Source organism: Zophobas morio, unplaced genomic scaffold, assembly GCF_036711695.1.
Source record: "Zophobas morio isolate AGI-343-1 ecotype UQ-CSIRO unplaced genomic scaffold, CSIRO_AGI_Zmor_V1 ptg000017l, whole genome shotgun sequence".
Taxonomy (NCBI): domain Eukaryota; kingdom Metazoa; phylum Arthropoda; class Insecta; order Coleoptera; family Tenebrionidae; genus Zophobas; species Zophobas morio.
The window spans coordinates 16847823-16874667 of NW_026972122.1; the positions used below are offsets into that span (position 1 = coordinate 16847823).

General features: G+C 36.7%; 2 protein-coding genes across 2 annotated transcripts in view; both read left to right on the plus strand.

Moving 5' to 3' along the window:
- Positions 1-3611: 3611 nt before the first annotated feature.
- On the plus strand, positions 3612-4425 carry LOC135129972 (uncharacterized). The gene is made up of 3 exons (XM_064057243.1): positions 3612-3616; positions 3681-3959; positions 4008-4425. Exons 1-3 carry the CDS (start codon positions 3612-3614, stop codon positions 4423-4425), a joined length of 702 nt encoding a protein of 233 aa, XP_063913313.1.
- A 21437-nt stretch (positions 4426-25862) lies between these two features.
- Positions 25863-26845, plus strand: part of LOC135130359 (alpha-tocopherol transfer protein-like) — a 50828-nt gene continuing 49845 nt past the window's right edge. The window contains exon 1 of the mRNA XM_064057726.1: positions 25863-26009. Within this exon, the coding sequence (XP_063913796.1) occupies positions 25931-26009 (79 nt within the window). The 5' untranslated portion in view covers positions 25863-25930. The remainder of the gene's footprint in view (positions 26010-26845) is intronic.

Here is a 26845-nt window from a genome sequence, read left to right on the forward strand (position 1 = left end):
ACGGCATGGTTTTCATCTGTGTTCCGAGCTTTCCACCGATCCAGTACTTCCCCGTAGTAGTCTACAGGTACGAGCACGTGGGAGGTTTTGAAGGTGTTGGTAAGCGTGAGGTCAAATTCAACAGGTTGGTATGTGTTAATTACATTGTCTTCCTTTGTGCATGAGTGTTCGATTTTTAATGCGCATTTTCGCTCTCATTTAACCACGATGACGCTCCCGAATCGTTCGCCGAAATCCGCGGAAAAATCCCTCAGATGTCCATTTCGTCATAAATCTCGTTTTTCGCATTTTTTAGTTCAGTAATCGTTGTCGCAGGGCTTTTGGCAACATCGATTAATTAGGCATTTTAATTTGACTAACGTTATAATATCTAAAGTATTTGGAAGGCTTTTCTCGATTTATTATTCGTTTGTTGTAAACTCTTATTCTGGAAAATTCCACATACTGTTCAAAGATTCAACTGTTAAAAAACAGAAGAGAAAGCGTCAAAGTACGGGGTTGATGAATAATCGGGGAGTTTTAAAGGCGTCTTTTGTAAGTTTTTGTATTGGCCATCGGGGATTTGTCGTTGACCGAAAGCGTTGTCGATGAATTTGAAAGCATGTTTTTTTTGTGTGTACTCCGTTCTCCCCTAAGGACGAAAAGATACGACGGGACTAATGAACGTTTATTGAAAGAAATGCACAATTCAAAGAGAATGTGCACCCATGATTGCATATATGTTTTATTTATTTTGCGTATTTTATGTGTTGTTTTGTTGATTTCGTATGTGTTTTTATCTATATGGGAAATTAATTAAATATTATTGCTTTCTTTGCAACCTTTGCATTGGTTCAGTCATTTTGAAGTTTCAAGAATATTAAGTTGAATTTTAGTTAAACTATTAATCAAAAATAACGTAGTAATTAGTCTACGGGAGCGCAGTTTGGCCTAGTCCGGATTGAACATTTTTTTCTTCTTAATTTTTCCTCCCATTCATATGGCTGTTTTTTTCACAATACCAGATTCCACCAACGTGGGGACTTCTGGATGGTAGCCCGCTGGTAAAGGAAACTCTACTGGTAGGAAGCGGCCAGCATAAAGATAGCGTGGCGCTTGTGGGGGCACCGCGGCGTGGTCTTATGTAGCGAAGAGACGGTCAAAAAGACAGGGCCTGCAACTGCTTGTGTTGATAATTTCACGTTTCTTAAATTGTGAGGTTTAAATCTTTTTCATTTGCCGACAGCTAATAACAACACCTATCAACACGCCACAATAATAATAGTCGGTGCATTGCCATCCATTTACTTTGGCTAGGATTTTGCTCACTTAAATTTTGTATGTCACTCCCGGTGTTTGCAATAATTGTATTTGGAATTGTAAACTGAATTTGATTTGAAAAAAGATGGAGAGGTTTTACCGCTACGAGACTAGGACCGCTAGGACTAGTTCATAGATTTTTCCTTTTCTCAAAGGAGGAACCAACTTTTCGGCCACTTGCTTATTCTTGTGATATACATTAATTTCACTTAACATTCTAAATACTTTGTCCAAATTAAATAAAAAGATGTTCCCCTTTACAGTTGACTTTGATTTCCTACACTCTTCCGGCCCCGCATTGCGCCAATTTGTATCAGAACGCATTCCGCCATTTCAAACACAATGTAGGGTCCCACAGTTGTTGATAATCACCGTCCATGGCCACTTTTTCAAAATTTTGCCGGCTTTTCAAATTTTGTTGACATGTCAATTTTTGGCGGAATGTTTGGGTTATCACAATGATTAAATAATAATATCGTTAATATTAGTGGCGGCAAAAATAAAGTAGGACACCTCGTGAAAGAATTTTTTCAAGAAATTTAGTTTTGTAAACTGGATTCAATTGAATCGATGTTGATTGACAATGCCATTTAAAGGACAATACAAATTTGAAAGTTACACTGGGGAAAGAAATGTGTCTAGCTTTATTTTGACCGCCACTGTAATTTGAACAACAATACGTAAATTTTTATTTTTTGAAAACACTGAACCAGTAAATATATTTTATTAAATAAGCAATTAACATTTTGTTATTCCACCATCTGTGTCGGCAACATTTTGCAGTTGACGATGAGGCATTGATGACACCAGTTGCCGGGTAAATTCAACTTCAGCCCTCGGACCGCCGTGGTAATCTATTTATTCCGTGTTCTTCCATGTAAGTCTCAACTGTTGCCTGCTCGATGGACTGCATAGTTATCCTAAAATTGATTTAAATAAAAAGCACTGAATCAGAAATAATAATAATTATATCTTGAAATATAAAATTATGGTCTTCAAATATGGACCAAACTGATGGAATCAAAACTTCGTCTAAAATTCTCCTATACACTACAGCATTTAGTCGATTCTCAACAATTAAACATACCGTAGGACCTCTTCTACTAATTCATCCCCATAAATTCAAAGCAAAACGACTACTCTGATTTGGTCCGTGAACATACTCTTCTTGATCCGTACTCTAGCCGGTCGGAAAATACGAATTCTCCATTACCATATAATTCAAATTTTTTTCCGTCAGAAAGATTAGACATCCCGTCCCACATATTAAATGACTGGTTAACAAACTACTGGGGCAACGCTAACCTTTCCACTTTTTTTTTGCATCTGTTAAATAAATCTGTTTTGTCGAAGCTCTATTTCGCACTCGGTTGGTCGTATTCTTATTCGCGCCGTTTTCAAGGATGCTGGAAAATGTGTTTGTTGCCTTGTTTTTTAACCACAGACCCGAAAAAATTAGCCAGTTTGACAATCTTCATCTTCGGTGGGAATTTTTGGAATCCTATGCCTGCTTTCCATATTATGGACTCAAAATTTTTAATTTTTCAAAGTATATAATATAATAAATATTTAATTTTTAAAAATATTAAAGGTATTGTTTACGTGTGATATACCTTTATGTTTGACTCAACAGAAGATTTTTTTGCAACTCTTTGATCTCCATTTTAAAATTGTTAATAATTTTTAGTACGCACTGCCGTTGTCACAGTCAAATGAATTGTTTGATGAATGGATTTTTTAAATTTATGGTATTTAGCTGTACAATTTTGTTGAATCTTGGCCAATTTTTGCAACTGCTGCCGAACAAATCAAAGATTTATACGAAAACGCTTACAGAATCTTCCAGTTCTGGTATGCGACAAAAATATATCCATAAAACGACCGAAGATTGCCTTTTGGTATATTTTAACAGCGAATTACTGTTATTTAAGAATTCTTCCCTTTGGACATAATACTCTATGCTGCGTTCAACAATTAATTTGCAGGAGGGGACAGACATTAGTAAATTTTCTGGTCTCATTCTATATCTTAAAAAAAAAGGGAAAGGGCGCGAACCAAAAAAAGCACGGTAGGTTAATGGTAATTTCGAATGCAAGCATCTAAGTTAATAAACTGTAAGTCATTTTAATTTCTGGAGTGGCCGGTGCTACTAGACGGCAAGGTTTCTTTAAAAAGCACTTGTGTCGAAGACCATGAAACTTACTTTTTAGTAAAGCTTGTGGAGACAAAACCGGGGAGATCATTTATATATTATAGTTACTTGGAAATCTGGAAAACGTTAATTTGTTAGAAATTATTAGAAAATATTCAGCATGTCGTTTGTTAAAGACACCTCATAATCTATTTTTTGTCACTTTTAGTAGTCAGATATCTTAATTTAGAAAATCATCAGCATATACCCGTTACTACTTGCGTCGCACTTCTGCCAGTATCTTGGCAAGTGCTGGAAATAGTATGGAAGTAAATGTAAAGAAAACAGAGTATATGAGTATTAGAGGGCCTGGACAGAATATTGTCTTAGAGAATAATAAAATAATCAAATATTGCAAGGAATACAAGTACCTCGGGATGAAAATAACACAGGACGGAACTCAAGACAAAGCAATGAAACAAAGGAACTCGCAAAGAAGAAAAGCCATGTCCATGATAAATGGAATACTGTGAGATCCACATGTCTCAAAAGCGAACAAACACCGAATATACAACAGTATTGTGAAGAGCATCGTCACATATAGCAGCGAAGTATGGCAATTAAAACAAGACACTGAGAAAATGCTACTGATAACGGAGATGGACTACTGGAGGAGGTCGGCAGGTAAATCGAGAAAGGACAGAGCACCAAATGACAGAATTCGAGAAATCATGGGGGTCACACATACAATAATTGACGACATCAAAACAAAACAATTGATCTGGTATGGCTATGTACAGCGAATGGCTGAAAATAGACTTCTAAAACAAATCTTGACATGGACACCACACGGAAGGAGGAAAAGAAGGAGACCTAGAAGAAGTTGGCGGGCAAGAATTGATAAAGAAATAAAAGAACGAGATCTACCAGAAAGCCAATGGAGAGATAGGGAAGAATGGCGGTTAGGAGTCGGAAGACGTCGTAGAACGTTTTGAAACCGAATCATATGAACCATTTTGTGAGACAACAAGTGTGGGTGATTGCTCCGTCATTTAATCAAACTGCTAGCGTAATACTAACAGATGTCAGACATATTTAGTATCATACTGAAGCTCAGAATACGCATATTTCACCATTCCTGTGAAAATTCATTTCTTGGTGAGTTATCTCTAATTTTCCTATTATCAACTATATCTGATAAGTTTTTGCGGGAACCCCTCCGAAACGATGAGTACCTCCGCAAACTGTTCTCAACAATGCGATTCGCGCAATAACTGTTCGCAGTGTGATGCCTGCATTCGATCATTGCACTTTAGTTGTGTAGGAATCACTTCTGAAGATCATGCACGAATCACGCGAAATAGATCCAAATGTATTAAAATCTACTGTAACGACTGTAGTGCAGTAGACATAAGACCGCTTTTGCTACAGCTTTCTAAGAAAATAGAAACACTTGAAAACAAAATTTTAAACCAAACTAGTTTGACCGAAACTCAACTGGTGATTGAAAAAGTTGCTGCTGAGGCAGTTGAACGTATTACGCGTGCCAAAAATATTATAGTCCACGGTGTTGCTGAGTTGACTGGAAACCCCAAAGAGCAACAGAAGCAAGATGAGAACACGGCGAATGAACTAACCATAGTACTGTCTGGTGAAGAGTCATGTTTGCCAGTTAGAGCCATTCACTTGGGAAAGACCACGACAAACAAGCCACGGCCTCTTAAAATAATTCTTACTGACGCGAGTTACACCAAAACCTGCCTGAGAAACCAAAAGCGCCTAATAAACAGCGAATTTGAGAACTTAAAAATTACTGATGATAAAACCCCCCATCAACTAAACAACCTGAAGGAGCTCCGTGCCGAAGTTGCGAGACGTACATCAGAAGGAGAAAAAGATCTTACGATTAAATATATCAGAGGTGCTGCAACCATTACAAAAAAGTAACAGCCCAAACCTTGCTTCTAAACCTACCATTATCTGCTAAATTTGATGAATTCCTTGTTGTTGTTCAATCATTACAACCAGCCTGTATGCTTATCACTGAAACATATCTTTCTAGTAAGATTCCTGATTCTCTCATTTCTATTATTCGTAACTATTCAATCTATCGATGCGACCGTTTAAACCAAACTGGAGGAGGATGCTGCATTTATATTAATAACATTGCCTTTAGAGAATTCAAAATTACCAACATCTCGTTTTCTGTCCCGGTTGTGAATCCTTAGCACTGTACTTTCGTTCTTCCACATTCGACTTTTGTTCAGTTTGTGTATATCGATCCCCCAGTACAAATCCCGAATCAGATACAATTCTCTTCAACTCTATAAACGCTTTGTCACAACAGTACAAGAACCTAATTATATTTGGAGCTTGGAGACTTTAACTATCCTAACTTACATTGACCTTTTCCTGATAGGAACACTTCGTCTGAGGATTTTCTCAACATGCTAGAAAATGCAAACTTACATCAGTTAGTCAGTCAATTTACACGGTTCAGACTGGGTCAAGCTCCGTCGCTTCTAGATCTAATTTTGACAACCGATCTCCAACTATTCAGCGAAATAAACGATCTACCCAATATTGGAAAATCCGATCATGTGGTATTACTAACAAACATGCAAGTCGTCATTAGAAATACATCTAAAAACCAAGCCAAAAGTGTCACAGTAACGGATTGGGAAAACGTGTTGGATGAACTCAATCAAGTTAACTGGGATATGCTTCTTGAATTAGATAACGTAAACGAACAACGGTCTCGGTTCAAAACAACAGTTCGTGAATCTCTTGCAAGAAACAGTCGCACAAAAACAAAATTATTCAATCCTTTAAAACCGTGGATCACCTCCGACCTCCTGAAGAGCATCAAACTGAAAAAATACCTGTGGAGAGCATATTTGAGAAATTCAACACCGGACAGTCTTCTTCGCCATAGACAACACTCGAATAGAGTCAGCAAAAAAATCAGACAATTTAGGCAAAACTACGAAAAGAATATAATAATGACCCTAAAAATTTTTATAAATATCTTAGAACAACTATGTCATCAAAAGTTAGCATTCCCTTACTCAAAAAACCAAATGACAACTTATGTAATTGCGATTTCGAAGTAGCTGAGCTTTTGGCAGATACCAACGCATCATCATTTACCGACGAACCAATGAGTTACCCGTATTCAGAACAAGCATTGTAAACCAACTTAGTAATGTCGAATTTACTGATAACATTGTTTCATCATATATTACCAAATCAAAGAGCAACACTGCCCCAGGTGTAGATGGCATACCACTTAATATTTTGAAACAAGGCAGCCTTGTACTATCCAAACTATTAGCCACATTAATGACTTCTTCTTTCAAAACTAGTAATCTACCTGACGACTGGAGATGTGCTATTACTACACCAATATACAAAAAACACAGTAAGCTACACCCAGACAATTACAGACACATTAGTCTATTACCTAGTTGTTCTAAGTTGATGGAAAAAATCATATTTGATAAGTTGTTCGCATTCGCCATCGACAACAACATAATCCCCGACGATCAATACGGTTTCATTGCCGGAAGATTGGCAACAACCAATCTATTCCAGTGTATCGATGAGTGGACTAAAGCCTTCCAAAGTCGTATCTCTGTTGACGTCATCTACTTAGACTTTTCGAAGGCATTCGACAGAATTCCCAAAAGAAGACTGCTTCTCAAACTCAGATCATACGGAGTAACCGGAACACTTTTAAGCTGGATCGAGGCTTATCTGTAAACAAGATCATTTAAAGTACGTGTGGGACAGACTTTTTCTATTTTTGGACCTGTCATAAGTGGGGTTCCCCAGGGTAGTGTCCTAGGACCGCTTCTTTTTATCATATACATTGTCGACCTTCCCAAACTCATCTCCTCCAAATCTCCCTTTTTGGCTGACGATTCAAAAATCTACGATCACTCAAGTAATCATGACAACATACAGGAAGATCTAAATATAATCTATCAATGGTGCGAAACCTGGCTACTACCTCTCAACATCGACAAATGTACAGTGTTGTATTTCGGTCCCGATAATCCCAAGAACAGCTACTGGTTACGAAAGTATCGCCTAAAAGAAGAAACGTCAGACTGTGACCTAGGTGTAACTGTTACAAACAAGTTAGAATGGTCTACTCATATTGCAAACATTTGTAACAAAGCCAACCGTCAACTGTATTTGATAAGCCGAACATTTGTCTCATTGAATATTGCACTAACGAAAAAGCTCTATACAGGGTGTCTCAGAAATAAGCACATTAATTTTAACGAGTAACAGAACTCGTGAAACGGAACAACTTTTTTATGTAGCGTTTTTTCGAAAATTCAAGTCGAATTTCGAATTTTCCCGCCCATATATTTACAAGCCGTTTATGTTCACCTTAAATAATAACTTAAATAATAACAACACTACAATAATGACGAAGGTACCCTAGCAACCGTTTTGACACTGACAATCATTTTTATGTCAAGTGTATGTTATTAAACGTTGTCTCTTTAAAATTTGTTTGGCGCAAATTTCTAATTTATAGACGAAATGTGCTGAAATGGCATTGTTTTCAAATTTGAAATGCACCGATATCGTTTTAACGTACGGTGAACCTCGGGGAAACGGCGCTCGCGTCCAAAGAATTTCTTCAGAAAACCTCCCAAATCGTCGTCTGCCAAATGTGCGCACTTGAAGAACGTTGCAGCATCTTCGAGAGTACGGATCTTTTAAACTTGCACCTCAGGATCGGGGTAAGTTACGTAGTAATAGAATTGCTAATATTGAAGAGGCTGCTTTGAGGAGTGTCGAAGCTCGAGCGGGCACTAGCACGCATCACTGTCTAGTGTGATGTTTCGGAGAGTAGTATTTGGACGATACTCAGAGAACAACTGTACCCCTTTCAGGACCAGAAAGTTCAGTTATTGAAACCAGCAGACTTACCACGTAGGCAAAACTTTTGTGAGTGGGTTAATAGAAAAATAAACAAACAAGCAAATTTTGTATCTCTTATACCATCAAATGATGAGGCCGGTTACACGAGGGAAGGTGTAATCAACACCCACATTTGGGCCGATGAAATTCCGTACACCATTAGGGAGCAGCATTTTCAATTTCTCTCTATAAATTAATGTTTTCATGTTAACAAGATTAGGAAAATACGTCTCCTAGTAACTGTTTTTGACCATAAATTATTAATTATAATAATTATTAGTGTCCATGGTTGACGGAGGATCCATGGGTGGGTAACCTTAATTGAGATAAAACTTTAACAAATTTTAACTTGATAAATAAAAAGTTCTTGACAAAACTCTATTAAAAAAAGTTGCTCAGTTCAATGAGCTCTATAACTGATTAAAATTAATGTACTTATTTCTAAGACATCCTGTATAACTTATGTTCGACCAATTTTAGAGTTCTGCGGTCCAGTATGGAGCTGTGACTTAATTAGGGACACCAACCAATTGGAAGCTGTCCAGCGGCGCGCAACCCGCTTACCATTTAGTAGGACAAGACCATGCTATGAAGAACAGCTTGAAATGTATGGATTACCATAGCCAACAGAAGATCCCGTGGCGACCAAATTTTCACTTTCAAAGTACTGCATAATATCATAGGATCGAACTTAGCGTACATGTATCATTTGAATATCAATGATAGACTCAGAAGACATTAGTTCAATTTGATCAAAGAAAGAACCAATGGAACAGCCTTCCTGATACAACTGTTAATTCTCCCAGTGTTAACTGCTTCAAGAACAGATTCGACGCATTCAATTTATAAGTTTTAGTATATCCAGTTATTTGTATTATTTAGGAGTGCAGCTTTTTTTTTTCTTTTGTTATTGAAATTGTCTCTTATTTCTATTTGGATGCATAGGTTTTACCTCTATCCTTATTTTTGTATTATTAATAATAATAATATATATATACAGGGTTATTCAGCTAAGATGACCCATTTATGTTTTTAAAATAGGCAACCCAAAATACCGATTCCACCTGAACCTGGATTACAAAAAATGTTTCAAAATTAAATTGTATCAAAGTTTACTAAATGTATAGAAACGTCAGTCAACGTCAGTGTCAGAAAAACGCCCATGCATTCAATAACGAGAAAATCGACATGATCCGTAGTTATGGACACGTTATGGAGAATGACACAAAAAGGCTAGCGTACAGCACAATTGTATGCCCGAAGATACCCTGACCGTGTGGCTCCAACACTAAAAAATTTTCAAGAGGCTAGAAAATTCGTTGCGTAAGAAAGCAGCCTACTAACAAGAGGAAACGGAACCAGACTGCGACTAGCTTGGAAAATGAAGTATAACTTCTTGCACAAGTTAATGAGAATCATCACATGGGAGTTATGGGACAAATTGCTATTGCTAGACAAATAAATAACTTTCATCCTAACCGCTCTAACCATCTGCAGCTGGAGCGAGCATGCACTTCGACCCACAAACCAACCACAAAGATTGGTCGGTTTTCTCGTTATTATCGTAAAAATGCATAGGCACTTTTCTGACATTGACGTTTCTATACATTTAGCAAACTTTGTTACAGTTCCATTTTGAAACATTTTATGTAATCCAGGTTGAGGTGGAATCGGTATTATGGGTTGCCTATTTTAAAAATATAAATGGGTCATATTAGCTGAATAACCCTGTATAGGTATTGTACTCCCAGTTTAAAGTAATTTTTATGACAAGATAATAAACATTATCACCTCATTATTACCCCACGACGGACAATATGACTTGAATAACAAAGTACGGCCCTGTAAGAAACCGACTACTTTCTTATTTATGGCTAGGGATTTACCCCATTGTTCCCATCATCAACTTCGACACAATGGACCTATCATAAAAACTACTTTAAACTGGGAGTATAATATTAAGAAGCATGGGGGAGGGATGGCGGTTATCAGCAGTGGCTGAAGGCTACATTAACCAGTCAGAAACTTCAACAATTAATGTTATATATTATTATATATTAAAAACCAGTGGTGTAAATGACACCTCGAACCCCCGCGCAGCGGGGACGCAAATTCCAAGGAGCTGCCGTCTGCAGACATACGGACAATATGAAATATATTCAAAGCAAATAACCAACGGAAAACAGTGTATTATTAACAGAGTACATGCTTAACTTCGATTGTTTATGTTTATACATCGAAAGAATGTCATGCAGAAATTAGTTCGATTTGAATGAGTTTGTCTTCTCAAAACAGAGGACTAAAATTATTAATTAAACCACAATCGAACAAAGTGTTCTGAATATTATGATTCTTATTTTATCGTTATTATACGTATGAAGACGTGCGTTTTTTCACATTTTAGAGAAAATGGAGTGACTGACCAATAAAAAAATTGTGATGTGTATAGACTGATCATACTTTGCACATTTTCGAAAAGATTTATTCGGCAAATTTTTGAGATGACGTAATCAATCTTTTGACATTGATTAAAAAGTTACCATGCTTACAATAACTTTAAAACGTCTGCAAGATTTTAAAGTATTCAGTTGTGCAATTCCTGATTGAATCAAATAACATAAATGACCCTGTGATAACCCAAACTTCCCGCCTTTAAAATTTGACCTTGAAACAGTTTGAAAGGCCCGCGAAAAATTCAAAAATTCAAAGTTTGGCCTTGGCTGTGATCGTCTAACTAATGAGAACCTACGTTGTGTGTTTTTTTTTTTTGTGGTTTCGAAAAATGGCGGGAAGAAGTTCTTTCATACAAGTGCATACACTGTCGAGAGCGCAAGAAATAATTAACAGAAATTGTTTTGGAGGGGGGGAAACGGCACCACCCTCACAGGGGGAAATACGCTGCGAAGATTTACCCCTCAGCGCAAAAACCCCCTTGGTTTTATTCCCGGACGACATTTTATTACATTTCAAAACCCTTAAGATATGTGAAAGAAAAACACTCGCGAATTGACAGACCTACACATATGAAAACCGAACAAACACAAGACCTACACATATGTAAATTGGATGGCAGAAACCGAATCATTATGAGAGTGTGGCGATCGAACAAACATAGAACAAAATATAACAATTTCATTTATGAGCACAGCAAAATACCCAGAGGGGGCGTTGTAGCGCAAGTAGAGGTTGGGACTCCTGATCGTCACTGTTCTCCCTCACGACGGTGATTCTATCTACACCAACGCCTGCTCACACGCATCTCTCCATTACGAACGTGCCCTGCGAAACGAGGCGGTTACGATCGCAGATCCGTAGTGGGGTCCCGGCTATCACGAAACCGGCAGCGTTAAAAACCCGCGATCGCCCCCTGAAGCTATACAAAACCCGCGGACTTGTGCAGGTGACGCGATTAATCCCGTCAGTTTGAGAAGGAGTCGCGCGCCCCACGTACACTACGAGTTATGTGTTATTTACCTTCAATTTCATTTAAATGTTCAATCTCTATGACTCTAATATTAAATTACAACCGAACAAGTGTTAAAGTTTCAACCAAGAGCAATAAACAACATTTAAATTCGCCATACACTCTTACGGAAATTCAGTCAACAAATAATTCTTACTTGGGATTAAATTTGGACATCAGATAATTTACATGATAGCAATATTCATCAACAAAATATTTACATGAGCAAAACTTAGCAAAGATTTATAAAATAAAGATCTGGTGTGAAATAAGCTTGTGCAAATAAAATATCATGTTAGGTCAGAACTGCAGAGCATGGAAATTTACGTTCACTTCAAATTATACAGCAAAGAAAATTACTGAAGCAAAATTGTGAGACAAAGACAAATTGCATGAGGTAAAAGATTGTAAAGTTAACAGATTTACATGTGATTAATATTAATTCGTGTCCAGTCAAGTTATTGGTTAAAATTCAAACGTGAAATTATTTAGCTGCATTGTGGGCCATTATTACACATACATTTCCCCAAACAAAACACATAAACAAACATGGCAGACAAGCTGCAGTTGCAAAATGGCGTTGGACGAATTCGTCATTCCAAATAATAGGCGTCGAAAATATGCGATGCAAAATACGATGAATCCTGTGGCGTTGTATAAACGATGTGCTAAATCCAAAGAATAGAAGGCACGTCCCCCCATGACCCACAATGTTGTTATTTTGTTCAATAGATTCAGTTAAAACATGTGCTCGTTTAAAAGAAAGAAAATGGACGCTTCAAAATGGCTGCTGCCTGAACAAAGAACGGTGAAAATAACAACTCGTTTGCCGCCATCCAAAATACAGATTTCACAAATATAGCTAAATAAAGCATGGCCCGAACTAGAAATCACTTCCTGTAAAGCCCTACTGCGATGGATTTTAAATGAAAGATAAAAAAACGAGATTAGTGGAAAAACAAGCGCACGCGTCGCTGCGTCACGAGGTCAGAAGCATCGTCGGGGCTTGAAATTCGCCGCGAAACAGGTGTTCAAAACATACCTCTCCAAAGATGCGAAGATTTCGACACGGCTTACCGCCAAAAGGAACGCAAAAACCTCGTCGTAAGAACGATGAGAAATCAGGAACACCCAATGGCTCAACGGGGCTGCTAGGTTTTCCAATGGAACACTGGAAAAACAAAACACAACAGCAAAAGGCACAGAATAATTCACAGATAAAAATACAACCTGTTGCTCGAAGCGCTCGAAAAGAAGTCGACCGTTCTCTCCAAGCGATCAAAAGGAAGTGGCCGTTTTTACACGAGACAAAATCACCCTCGCTTTGCGCATGTCTGTTTCTTTGGGGTTGGTTGCCAACCTTCTTTTCTTCTTCTCACCAACTGTTTCTTGCGCGCGCGAAATTCATTTGAAATTTAAAAATTCGAATTGGATCCTTACAGTCGTCCCCCAGCGTTTTCGGAGCGAAGCTACGCGTAGCGACTGGAAACGCTAACCTAAAGGAAGGCCAATCGAATTTTTTTTTCTTCTTTCTTCTGGACACGTCCCCCCGATTCCAAGTGTACCAAGACACGTTTACCTTACCAACGTGTCCTCCGGGCGTTTCCCGAAGTGTTGGGCGGAGGAAGCGAAAAGGGGTTAAAGGGTGCCTGAGCAGGCAACGCGGGGACAGGAGCGTGTGACCTGGAATCGTCACGACGCCTGCGTCGTGGTGACCGGCGCTCACGCCTTCGATGGGGCGACCCCCTGTCAGAGCCCCTGTGTTCTCGACCGGACCCACGTCCGAGGAGGAACCCTTGCGCCCTGGCGAAACTCCTTTCCCTCGATGGGATGGTGCTCCATGCGCTCCAGACGTCGTCCGGGAACACCCTCATGACACTGTCTAGGGTTTCGAGCTCGCTGTCTGGTAACATCAGCGACTTCAGGAGCCCGTACTTGTTGATGAAATAGTCCACCATGAGTCCGTCTCGGTGGGGGTCAAAACGTCCTCGCCGGACCTCCTCAGCCACGGCCCTGCGTTGGTGTGCAGGCCAATACAACTCCACGAAGTCGTGGCGGAAGTCTTCGTAGGTGCTCCATCCGTCTCGGCTGGCCGTCGCCCATGTCATCGCGTCTCCCTTGAGGCACTTCAACACCTCTCCCAGCTTGCTGGAGGGGGGCGTGTGCGCCTCGGCGCAATATTCCTCGAATTCCCGCAAGAACTCCAGAGTCTTCTTTCGCGTGCCTGAAAAGGAAGGGCGGGGCAAAGATGTCGTCGCCAATCGTCGCTCGAGGTCCAAAGCGTATCGCCTCCAGCCCCTGTCGTGGGACCTGGATCGGCTCCGCTCGTAGGACCGGTGGCGTCGTTCTTCTGGGGTCCTCTCGCGTCGCTCTCGGCGTCTGCCGCGTTCCTGGCTAGGGCTCCTCGAACGTCCTTCGGAGGAACGTTCCGGTTCCCTGCTAGGGCTTCTTCGGCTACCCTTGGAGGTCATGGCTTGCGTGTGATCTGTCCACACGTCCGTGATCCGGAAGTCGGGGTCGTCACGGTTATCGCTACTGCGGTCCCGTCTTTCGGCCATTTCTTCAGTTGATCACTTTGCCTGTTCTAAATCAAAACACATGAGTATTTATGCAACATTAAATGCGCTCCTCTAACACAGTATGCAACATTGTATGCTGGTCACGCGGCAACAAATTCTGTGATAACCCAAACTTCCCGCCTTTAAAATTTGACCTTGAAACAGTTTGAAAGGCCCGCGAAAAATTCAAAAATTCAAAGTTTGGCCTTGGCTGTGATCGTCTAACTAATGAGAACCTACGTTGTGTGTTTTTTTTTTTTGTGGTTTCGAAAAATGGCGGGAAGAAGTTCTTTCATACAAGTGCATACACTGTCGAGAGCGCAAGAAATAATTAACAGAAATTGTTTTGGAGGGGGGGAAACGGCACCACCCTCACAGGGGGAAATACGCTGCGAAGATTTACCCCTCAGCGCAAAAACCCCCTTGGTTTTATTCCCGGACGACATTTTATTACATTTCAAAACCCTTAAGATATGTGAAAGAAAAACACTCGCGAATTGACAGACCTACACATATGAAAACCGAACAAACACAAGACCTACACATATGTAAATTGGATGGCAGAAACCGAATCATTATGAAAGTGTGGCGATCGAACAAACATAGAACAAAATATAACAATTTCATTTATGAGCACAGCAAAATACCCAGAGGGGGCGTTGTAGCGCAAGTAGAGGTTGGGACTCCTGATCGTCACTGTTCTCCCTCACGACGGTGATTCTATCTACACCAACGCCTGCTCACACGCATCTCTCCATTACGAACGTGCCCTGCGAAACGAGGCGGTTACGATCGCAGATCCGTAGTGGGGTCCCGGCTATCACGAAACCGGCAGCGTTAAAAACCCGCGATCGCCCCCTGAAGCTATACAAAACCCGCGGACTTGTGCAGGTGACGCGATTAATCCCGTCAGTTTGAGAAGGAGTCGCGCGCCCCACGTACACTACGAGTTATGTGTTATTTACCTTCAATTTCATTTAAATGTTCAATCTCTATGACTCTAATATTAAATTACAACCGAACAAGTGTTAAAGTTTCAACCAAGAGCAATAAACAACATTTAAATTCGCCATACACTCTTACGGAAATTCAGTCAACAAATAATTCTTACTTGGGATTAAATTTGGACATCAGATAATTTACATGATAGCAATATTCATCAACAAAATATTTACATGAGCAAAACTTAGCAAAGATTTATAAAATAAAGATCTGGTGTGAAATAAGCTTGTGCAAATAAAATATCATGTTAGGTCAGAACTGCAGAGCATGGAAATTTACGTTCACTTCAAATTATACAGCAAAGAAAATTACTGAAGCAAAATTGTGAGACAAAGACAAATTGCATGAGGTGAAAGATTGTAAAGTTAACAGATTTACATGTGATTAATATTAATTCGTGTCCAGTCAAGTTATTGGTTAAAATTCAAACGTGAAATTATTTAGCTGCATTGTGGGCCATTATTACACATACATTTCCCCAAACAAAACACATAAACAAACATGGCAGACAAGCTGCAGTTGCAAAATGGCGTTGGACGAATTCGTCATTCCAAATAATAGGCGTCGAAAATATGCGATGCAAAATACGATGAATCCTGTGGCGTTGTATAAATGATGTGCTAAATCCAAAGAATAGAAGGCACGTCCCCCCATGACCCACAATGTTGTTATTTTGTTCAATAGATTCAGTTAAAACATGTGCTCGTTTAAAAGAAAGAAAATGGACGCTTCAAAATGGCTGCTGCCTGAACAAAGAACGGTGAAAATAACAACTCGTTTGCCGCCATCCAAAATACAGATTTCACAAATATAGCTAAATAAAGCATGGCCCGAACTAGAAATCACTTCCTGTAAAGCCCTACTGCGATGGATTTTAAATGAAAGATAAAAAAACGAGATTAGTGGAAAAACAAGCGCACGCGTCGCTGCGTCACGAGGTCAGAAGCATCGTCGGGGCTTGAAATTCGCCGCGAAACAGGTGTTCAAAACATACCTCTCCAAAGATGCGAAGATTTCGACACGGCTTACCGCCAAAAGGAACGCAAAAACCTCGTCGTAAGAACGATGAGAAATCAGGAACACCCAATGGCTCAACGGGGCTGCTAGGTTTTCCAATGGAACACTGGAAAAACAAAACACAACAGCAAAAGGCACAGAATAATTCACAGATAAAAATACAACCTGTTGCTCGAAGCGCTCGAAAAGAAGTCGACCGTTCTCTCCAAGCGATCAAAAGGAAGTGGCCGTTTTTACACGAGACAAAATCACCCTCGCTTTGCGCATGTCTGTTTCTTTGGGGTTGGTTGCCAACCTTCTTTTCTTCTTCTCACCAACTGTTTCTTGCGCGCGCGAAATTCATTTGAAATTTAAAAATTCGAATTGGATCCTTACAACCCAGTCATTAATTTTTTGAGATACCCTGCATAAGCAAATCTACAAAATATTAATGATGAAAATGATAAATCACAAGTATAGGGTCTTCATATTTTGCACATTTTTTTATTTTTAGCTGACGTCATCAATTTTTTGGAGGGGATAAGCAAATATATTTTGATTAAAAATTGATCATAACTTTAAAACATCTGCAAAATTTCAAAGCATTCGGTTTTGCAGATATGTTTTATAATTAAAATAAAATTGCAAAATGTTTTATAATTTTAATTTTTTCAAAAAATCTGGACGTTTCGGGTAAAAACTGAACACAGGGTTATAAACTACATTTAAAATTAAAAATTTGTTAATTTCTTCTGAGGTTAATGTTTTTGTACGACATCGTCCAATATTGCACCTCCAAGAGCGTTCGCAACATTCCGGATATCTGTTGTATATTGTACAAATGTTCTGTGTATGAATAAAGTTCTATTCTACTACGGCTGGGTCAAGGTCAAGGTGAAGTACGTTCATTTAACACTTTGATGTTTAATATAAGACAAGCGTGTTCCAGAAAAAACTCCGCGGCCTTATATCTTGAGAACGGATAAAAATATTGAAATTCTGTGGACGTCATTGTTTTTAACTAGAAGGAGGAAGCGCAGTTTAGTACATTGCAAGTATAAAGCACATATACCATCGGCGCCTCGACGCAAACATATACTTTCACCAGTGGCGGCTGGTGGGTCAAAATTTCGGGTCGGCCAAATATTTTGAGTCTACACCGTGGTGTTATATATTTTCGTAATGTATGGCCGTTACTCGTTAACCACTGACATTTTACGTGCCAGGATGTACAAAACATCTCAAATGTTTCGACCTGTTAAAATAATTTTTTTATAGGAAACTGACAATGTCAGTTTGATTCCAAATACTATTAATCCTTAATTCTACTTTCTCTGCTTTATCATTAATTGAGAACCACCGAAAACATTATTTTTACTGAGTTCCGCGTCGACCGGCGGCTATACGGCTTGCCGACCCCGGACATCCACAATTAAATAATAATAATTAAATAATGACATGCAGTTAAAAAATATAAAAAAAAGTAGTAATAAAAGTACCAACTGTTACCTATCTTCATTTACATTTATTTTTTTTTTAAATGTATATGACAAATTGTCAAATAAATTAAAAAAATTAAAATGATTTAAAACTTTAAATTCCTTTCTGAAATATCTGAAAACGCTTAGATGCTAAAAATACAGAAAAAGCGCATTTATGTTGTAGCTAAGTTATGTACGAAAAATAAAATTTTAGATAATTTAATGTAATTTTTTTCGTTTATTATTCATACACAGGAAAATGTATTAAATCGACAATTATTATTAAAAAAAAATAGTATGCACTGAAGAACATCGAAGCCGTTATTGTTTTGTAGTTTTGCTAGCTATCTTAAATACTTATTAAGCATTTTAAAAACTAAATTCGCGTTGCTGGGTACGGCGAAGGAGGATTTCGCCGGACCTGGCGCAACATACGTTCCGCCAGGTCTTTGTCTACTACAGTGTAGTAGACAAAGAGAACGATGAAACCGTAAGCTGCTACGAAGTCGAAACATCGAGCATTATGTATTCCTGGGTACGGCGTGCCGAAATCTCGCCGGCAAAGCGTGTTTATCAGCATTTAAAATGAGCAACAAATGCTTTGTTTTGTACCTACAATATAATAAAATATATTTTTAATATATATGATCTATCCTAACGTACATTCAAACTTCATTTCTTTTTTTATTTTCTAATTTCAACGCTTACTAAGTATTTTAAAATGACTGGTACGGCGTGGCCGACCCTGCCGTCCCTGACCAGCCGCCCCTGACTTTCACTTCCCGAGCATAGGCTAAGGACAGTGAGTATATATGTTTAAATACATAGTCACTGCTAAGGAGCAATATTTCCTTCAATAAATAGTTATACTTAAACGCAGAATTGCCATTTATATTGGACTATATTTTGAAATTTGACCAGTGATTAGAGTGTTTACCTCACTTGTGATTAAAACTTTTACTTCTTTAGCGTAAGCATCACTTCAAAATTTTGCTTAATAAATCCTATCTTAAATGTGCATAATATGATGAGTATCGCTGTATTAATATATTTTAGATTTGCTTATACGAGGTGTCCCAACAAAAATAAATGACTGAGGATGGTAATTTTAAGTTGGATTTGCGAAATCGCGAGTGCCGTTGCTATGGTAATTGCGATGACAGTTGTTGCGATTCGCGATTTGATTCGTTATCCCGACTGCTATCATCGCATCTTCCATGGTAACGGGGACTTGCGAAATTGTAAATCCAACTTGAAATTGGCCTGTTATATATAGTCAATATATTTTAATGATTAAATCAAGAATTGCAAAACTGAATACTTTGAAATCTTGTAGACATTTTAAAGTTATTGTAAGTATGGTAAATTGTTAATCAAAATATATTTCCTTGTTCCCTCCAAAAAAATGATGACGTTAGCTCAAAATTTTGCCGAATAAAGGCAAAGTTAACATTATCTCCGCGATAAATTATGACAAACTTACAAGTAGTTCCAACTTGCTTAATTAATGTAAGAGGTGTTACCACTTTAATATTTTTAATTTAAAAAAGAGATACAAAGAAAAGACGATAATACTGTGTACAGCATAACAAAAAAATTATTGCAATTATAAAAGCGAAATTCGTGATTCCAAAATTATTATAATGTATAAAAAAAAAAAACGTGCAACGTGCAACATGCAATCGTCATAGAATTTCGAATTTTCGTTGTGATGAAATGTATTTATACTACAAAAGGCCTAGAAGGGGTGGCTTTCGACTTCCTCGGAATCCAGTAACATTGCGTAAAATATGATTTTGATTTTTATAAGAAATTTGTTTAGGAATATCGGGTAAACGTGAGGTCAGCTAACTTGTGTGAGCATTGTACATTTAATGGCTCGATTAATAAATATGGACTTTTTAAATCTAAACTTCTTCGTAAATTTCCGGTTTTACATGAACCACATATTTGTTGTACAATATGTTGGTCTACATAATTTGTTAGTAAATATCTGTTAGAAAATAATTTGCATTTTAACTAATAGACATTACAATGAAAAATTACTTGTGTGGAAACTGTAATTAATATCTCTTTAACCTTTCAGTTATCGTTAGTAATACAAATTCTACAACACCAACCAAACTGTTCACAAATGATATTTCGTGTACCTGAAGTATTACTAGATAAGTGCCAAACTAAAGAACAGACGCTTACTTGAGGATTCTTATGGTTAGTAAAACTTCATAATTTATACTTGACTTCTAGACACATTTCTTGTTAAAGTTTGAAATTATTTTAATAATATTTTTGGGACTTTACAGTTTACAAAGGTTTTCATCATTAATTTCGGATTTACAACCTACAAATGACTCAAATTTTATACAGTCTCACCTGGGGGCACCTTTTTTTGTTTTTTTTTTTTAATATTTCCATAGTGGTGCTAGTCATGAGAGTAATGGTACTAGCTGGTGCTAGGTCTAAACTATCTCGAACTAACTTTTCACGGGCATTAAATAATGTCGGGAGGCTAGTGTTAACTTGTACCTCCCCGAAAATAAAAGGCTTTCATATCAATAAATAGATAGTGCTAGCTTTTTGATTCATGGTGCTAGCTAGTGCTAGGTTAGAACAACGAGGTGCTAGCTTTTGAGTAAAATTTATTAACTTGGTGGTGCCAAGTTAACGGACCCGTTATTCCGCTGATTTTCGGCTTATCCCCTGCGCTTTGTTTGGGCGTGAGTTGTACAGCTTTATAGCTTATTTTGAGTTACAATCTTGGTCCATTTTTACTTCCCGAGCGTAAGCAAAGGAAGTATTGTAATCGAGTCCGTCGGCCGACTCTCTACTTTTACGTTTTCTCGATCTTTCATGACCCCTAGAATACGAAGGTCTCCCATTTCCGTCTGTCTGTCCGTCTGTCCGTCCGTCCGTCCGTCTGTCTGTCCGTCCGTCCGTCTGTCTGTCCGTCTGTCCGTCCGTCCGTCTGTCTGTCCGTCTGTCCGTCTGTCTGCCGTCCCAGATTTTTATTAGACAGATAATCTCCGAAAGTACCGGACCGATTGTTGTGAAATTTTGTACTTATATTAGGAATATCATGTAGATGGTAAAACGCCAACCAAAAAAAACGTCACTTCAAAATTGTACATAGTAAATGGGTCTTAAATTGTATAAAATAACAGTCCTACACATGTAGTTTACGACCCCGAATTGAGTTTTTACCCGAAACGTCCAGATTTTTGGAAAAAAAATCAAAATTATAAAACAACATTTTGCAATTTAATTTTGAATCTGCTAACCCGAATGTTTTGAAATGTTGCAGATGTTTTAAGGCTCTAAAGAGCATCATAAATCTTTAGTCAAAATATATTTGGTTATCCCCTCCAAAAATTTGATGACGTCAGCTCAAAAGTTTGCCGAATAAATCCTATCTAAAATGTACAAAATATGATGCGTCTGTACTTGTGATATATCACTCCATTCATATTTTTTGGATTTGCATATACAGGGTGACTCAAAAAAATTAATGAATGCGTAAAATTTATTTTACTGATTTACTCAGGAACTACAAAACCGAATGCTTTGAAATCTTGAAGATGTTTTAAAATTATCGTAAGCATGGTAAATTTTTGATCAAAATGTATTTGGTCGCCCCTCCTAAAAAATTTATGACGTCACCACAAAATTTTGCTGAATAAATCCTATCTAAAATGTACAAAATATGGTGAGTCTCTTCTTGTGATTTATCATTCCATTCAAATTTTTTAATTTGCATATACAGGGTGACTGAAAAAATTAATGAATGCGTCAATTTATTTTTTTGATTTAATCAGGAATTACAGAATCGAATCCTTTGAAATCTTGGAGATGTTTTAAAGTTACCATAAGCATGGTAAATTTTTTATCAAAATGTATTTTCTCTTCCCCCCCTAAAAAATTGATGACGTCACTCCAAAATTTTGCTGAATAAATCCTATCTAAAATGTACAAAATATGATGAGTCTGTACTTGTGATTTATCATTCCAATCATATTTTTTGGATTTGCATATACAGGGTGACTCAAAAAAATTAATGAATGCGTCAATTTATTTTATTAATTTAATCAGGAATTACAGAACCGAATGCTGTGAAATCTTGGAGATATTTTAAAGTTATTATAAGCATGGTAAATTTTTTATCAAAATTTATTTGCTCATCCCCCCCTAAAAAAATTGATGACGTCACCCTAAAATTTGGTGAATAAATCCTATCTAAAATGTGAAAAATATGATGAGTCTGTACTTGTGATTTATCATTCCATTCATATTTTTTCGATTTGCATATATAGGGTGACTGAAAAAAATTAATGAATGCGTCAATTGATTTTATTGATTTAATCAGGAATTACAGAACCGAATGCTTTGAAATCTTGGAGATGTTTTAAAGTTATCATAAGCATGGTAAATTTTTTATCAAAATGTATTTGCTCGTCCCCCCTAAAAAATTGATGACGTCACCCCAAAATTTTGCTGAATAAATCCTATCTAAAATGTACAAAATATGATGAGTCTGTACACAAGTACAGACTCATCATATTTTGGATTTGCATATACAGGCTGACTCAAAAAAATTAATGAATGCGTGAATTTATTTTATCGATTTAATCAGGAATTACAAAACTGAATGCTTTGAAATCTTGGAGATATTTTAAAGTTATTATAAGCATGGTAAACTTTTGTTCAAAATGTATTTGTTCATCCCTCCTAAAAAAATTGGTGACGTCACCCTTAAATTTTGCTAAATAAATCCTATCTAAAATGCAAAAAAGATGATGAGTTTGTACTTGTGATTTATCATTCCATTCATATTTTTTAGATTTTCTTAAGAGGTGGCTCAAAAAAATTAATGAAGTCAATTTATTTTATTGATCAAATTAAAGGCAACACTTCCCATAAATTAAGAATCCAGAATCCAGAATTAAAGGCAACACTTATTATTAGTATTACATTGGACCAACCCAATTTGGTAGACACAAAATTTTTTAAAGTAAAAACTCGGTTGAAACATAAGGGTAGCACGATTATTTACATCGACTTTAACATTACAGACGTGCATTTGGTTTGTGCGCTGTCTAGGTTCCGCGAATGTGGAATAGACATGTTTATAATCAACCAATTGTGAATTCCACCGTCAAAAATTAAAATAAAACCCAATGTTTTATATAATAAGCGGAAGTCGAAGCAATAAAACCGATGGTCGTTTTGTTTACAGTTTCTCTGTTTGACTCTCACGTATGCTGTTACGCTTGTCATCTTAAATTAAGAATGCTTATACATAAACGATTTTCAGTTGCCTCTCACCGGCGCCGTATACGTGAGTAAATTGTTTCGTTATTTTATTGATTATAACAAATCAATATTCAAAACGACCCAATTCATTTTCCCGAAAATTTGGGAATACAATAATTTTATTCTTAGTATTACACTACATCTATCCCAACTGATATACGTGTCTTTGCAAAAATGTTGATGACGTTATCGCAATTTTTTTTTAAATTCCACACTACAAAAATGTAATGAGAAAAAAAAACACAATAGCCATGCAGTCGTCAAGTTTCCGACAGCGAGGGAAGTACTGTCTAAACTCTTTAGACTTTTTGCCCTGTTACCGTGTTTTTTTAAATATCCTTCAACGTTAAGGTGTTATCCACCCACACATCTTATCGCATTTTTGCGAGTTGGTATAGTTTTGTCGAGAGCATATTTTTAGATATTTTATCGTTCATTTACTTGTTAAACTCTCTTAAGATGCAGGCTGGGGATAAATCTTTAGTTACTCTTAACATTCATCTCGAATGTTAAGAAATCCTTAACATGCACCTCGAAAGTTAAGAAAAAGCCATGTCACCACTGTACATTTCGCCATAAAATGTCAGACAGGATTTTTTATTTCAACTACTTTTCGACTCTCCATTTATTAAAAATTTCGTACTTTTTTTCGTACCTACTTCTAGAAGCACTGCTGTAGCCGGAGCACGAAATTCTTCACTAACAATCAGCTCTATTTCGTAATTATTTATGATGAATACATTTTTTGACAGCGTTGACCAAATTTGCTGTTTATTTATTATAATACCGTAGTAACCCATATGCATAAGCAATGTGATTTGGATGAAAATCCAATTTTTTGTTTAAATTTGTTGTTTTAATTTTATTTTAGTGACCGATAAACTAATGAACGCATTTCGAGGGGTAATTTGGCTTAACATTTCTCGCATAAATTAGCAATCTCGCTTTGCTTCGCTTGCTCAAGTGGTAAACATATGCTCGAATGTTAAGCCTAGGTTGCCCCTCTTACTATGTTAATTACTATAATATTTGTTTATTCATTTTTTCCTACCCATGTTTGCCAAAGTAAACCTTCTGGACAGGCCCCTAGGTGTGTGGTCCCAGTGTGTCCTTCGCATAGTTACCCATAATGTTCTGCCCAAATTGTGACCATTCTATTAAAACGAATGAAAGTAGCTTCCAGTGCGATGCCTGACAGAAATCTTTACACGGTAAATGCGTAGGGCTACCTATCTGAAAAGGATGTTAAAATAACCAGAACGAAGTCGATGTTTGTGAAGCTTATATGCAATTCTTGCGTAAAAAAACAGTTTGCGGAATTGAGATCAAAACACAAAGGACAGCAAATTATCAAAAAATTGAAAATTCAAAAGGTCGAAACTATAAAACACTGTATTTCAAATTACCAAATATCAAACAAGAAAATATTTTATTTATCAAAAAAATTATTATTATTATAAATTGTAACTACATAATTTGATGCAAAAATTGCATATATAATCTTCGATAGTATTAAAAAAACGAGGGCCTGCTGGTGCTTCAATGATTAATTGAATTAATACTAAGTATTTCGATTTCCATGACTAATCCAAAGATGCGATTGTCGATCTGAGATGGAACCCCCTACTGCCCGATAGCCCTCGTTTACCTCCACAAATGCATGGTTCAATAATGGCTTTAATGGGATCTGGGGAGATTTTATAAAATAGAAACCAATTCTTCCGTATGTCCAAACTTGGATGCGGCACCCTGTATAACTAATCAACTATGTATTTATATCTATATCACGTAATGTTTATAGGAATTAATTATTATTATGTCAATTTTCTTGTTTGTATTCATGGTAAACAAGAAGTGCTAAATAACCAGTGTTGCTGTTATTTATTGTATTATTTATTATTTGTTATATTATTTTTGGACTATTTTAAAAGTGATTAATAAAAAAAAACTAATCGAAGTTAAGGATTTCTTTTACAATTTTTCCTTTCAACTGATAATGTTTCTTAACGATGTATGTATCACTGCTTAATGTGCTGTTTTTGTAACACCATATCTGCTTCTTTACTAGCAGAAGAAAACCAAAAAATATTTTGTACTGTTCGAGTATATTCATTAAAACATTTCCTGTAATTCAGTGTTTTATCGTCACAAACAAACTGTATCGTACTTTTAGATAAGTGGATAACATGAAATATATTACGCGTAGGACTGGAAAAAATACTTACGCGTTACTGAAAGACTGGAGCTCTCAAAGATACCAATAACAATGAGATTATCAAGCGAAATGTTAATATTACTTTTTCGTTGTCATAAACAGTAAAACAAGAGCATAGTGTGTTATATAACACAATCAAAACAAATGACCTTAATATTCCCACGTACCTACTGATAGACAAATATACACTCTTTATAAATGGATTACAATGAAAGCTATTTACGCAAAAATGCAAAATACTAATAAATTGATGTTGCGTCAACGTCATATGATTGATTTATGTTAAACTGGAAGTTAGAAACGTAGCAAATTGATTGAGTTAGGTACCTACTTAGGTAAGTAATGTCTCATAATAAATTGCTTTATAATGTCGTGTTTACAAATTTAAGAGTGGAAATATTTCGATATTGTGTAAGCGCACCTTTAGTCATCACTGTTCAGTGTTGTATGAATAATTCACAAAAATCGAAAGTTAGCCTTCATGTAGTCAGTGTCTCGATACCACAACACAAAAGCGGATTGGTGTTCGTGTTTAACATGGGGAAGCATGAAAACAACGACAATGATGTTAACACAATTGAAATCAAAATACTTTATGTACCTGTAACACCTGACAGTAAGTACTATTAATAATTCATTGACAAGTTTTATATTTTTATAATTTACGATATTTAACTATACTTTGGAAGTAATTAAAATTTTGGCAATTATGACTGACTATTTTTAGAAACTAAACAAAGTTAATATTCGTTCAGGTTCAAATTCACGGAAGAGTTGTCCGCGGTATAAATAAGTTAAGTTCATTGCCAATGACATCCTATACAAATATTTGTTTTTTAATGACAATATTTAAAAAAAACGGAAAGGTGTACATATTTAATATTGGTCTTTCTGAGACTTTTTTAAGCAAATCGCAAAATAATGTAAGTATTAGTTATTTATTCAGTCTTCAATAAGATCACAATATTATGCTTCATATATTTTATTGCATCAATATTTATTTTGTACTGGTTAGGATTAGTCAAGAGTTCCTAGAATTATCTACAGGTTTTGATACTCCTACAAGGAGTAATACTGAAGAGGAGTTAATGTTTGTTAATACAATTTAAACACAAAGCTAAATATATGTAGGTATGGAGCAGATGACTGAATTTTTATGTATGGCTATCATATTTGGGTAGGTGTGAAGTTCTTGTTTGTTTTATTATTCTGATGCATTTCCTTTTTTTTACTATAAGTACAATAATAACAAAAATATTTAAGTGTACAGTTTTTGTAGTTTTAGTTCTATGCATTTTTAATATTGCCCAATAATTTTAAATTCTTATATGTAAAAATTTCCTCTTCATTGAAGTTGTCAGTATTCTTTAGGGATGGAGAGTTGACAACATAAAAAATAGTGGCACAATATTAGATCACAAATAAAATATTTATAAATGCTTAAAAACAATT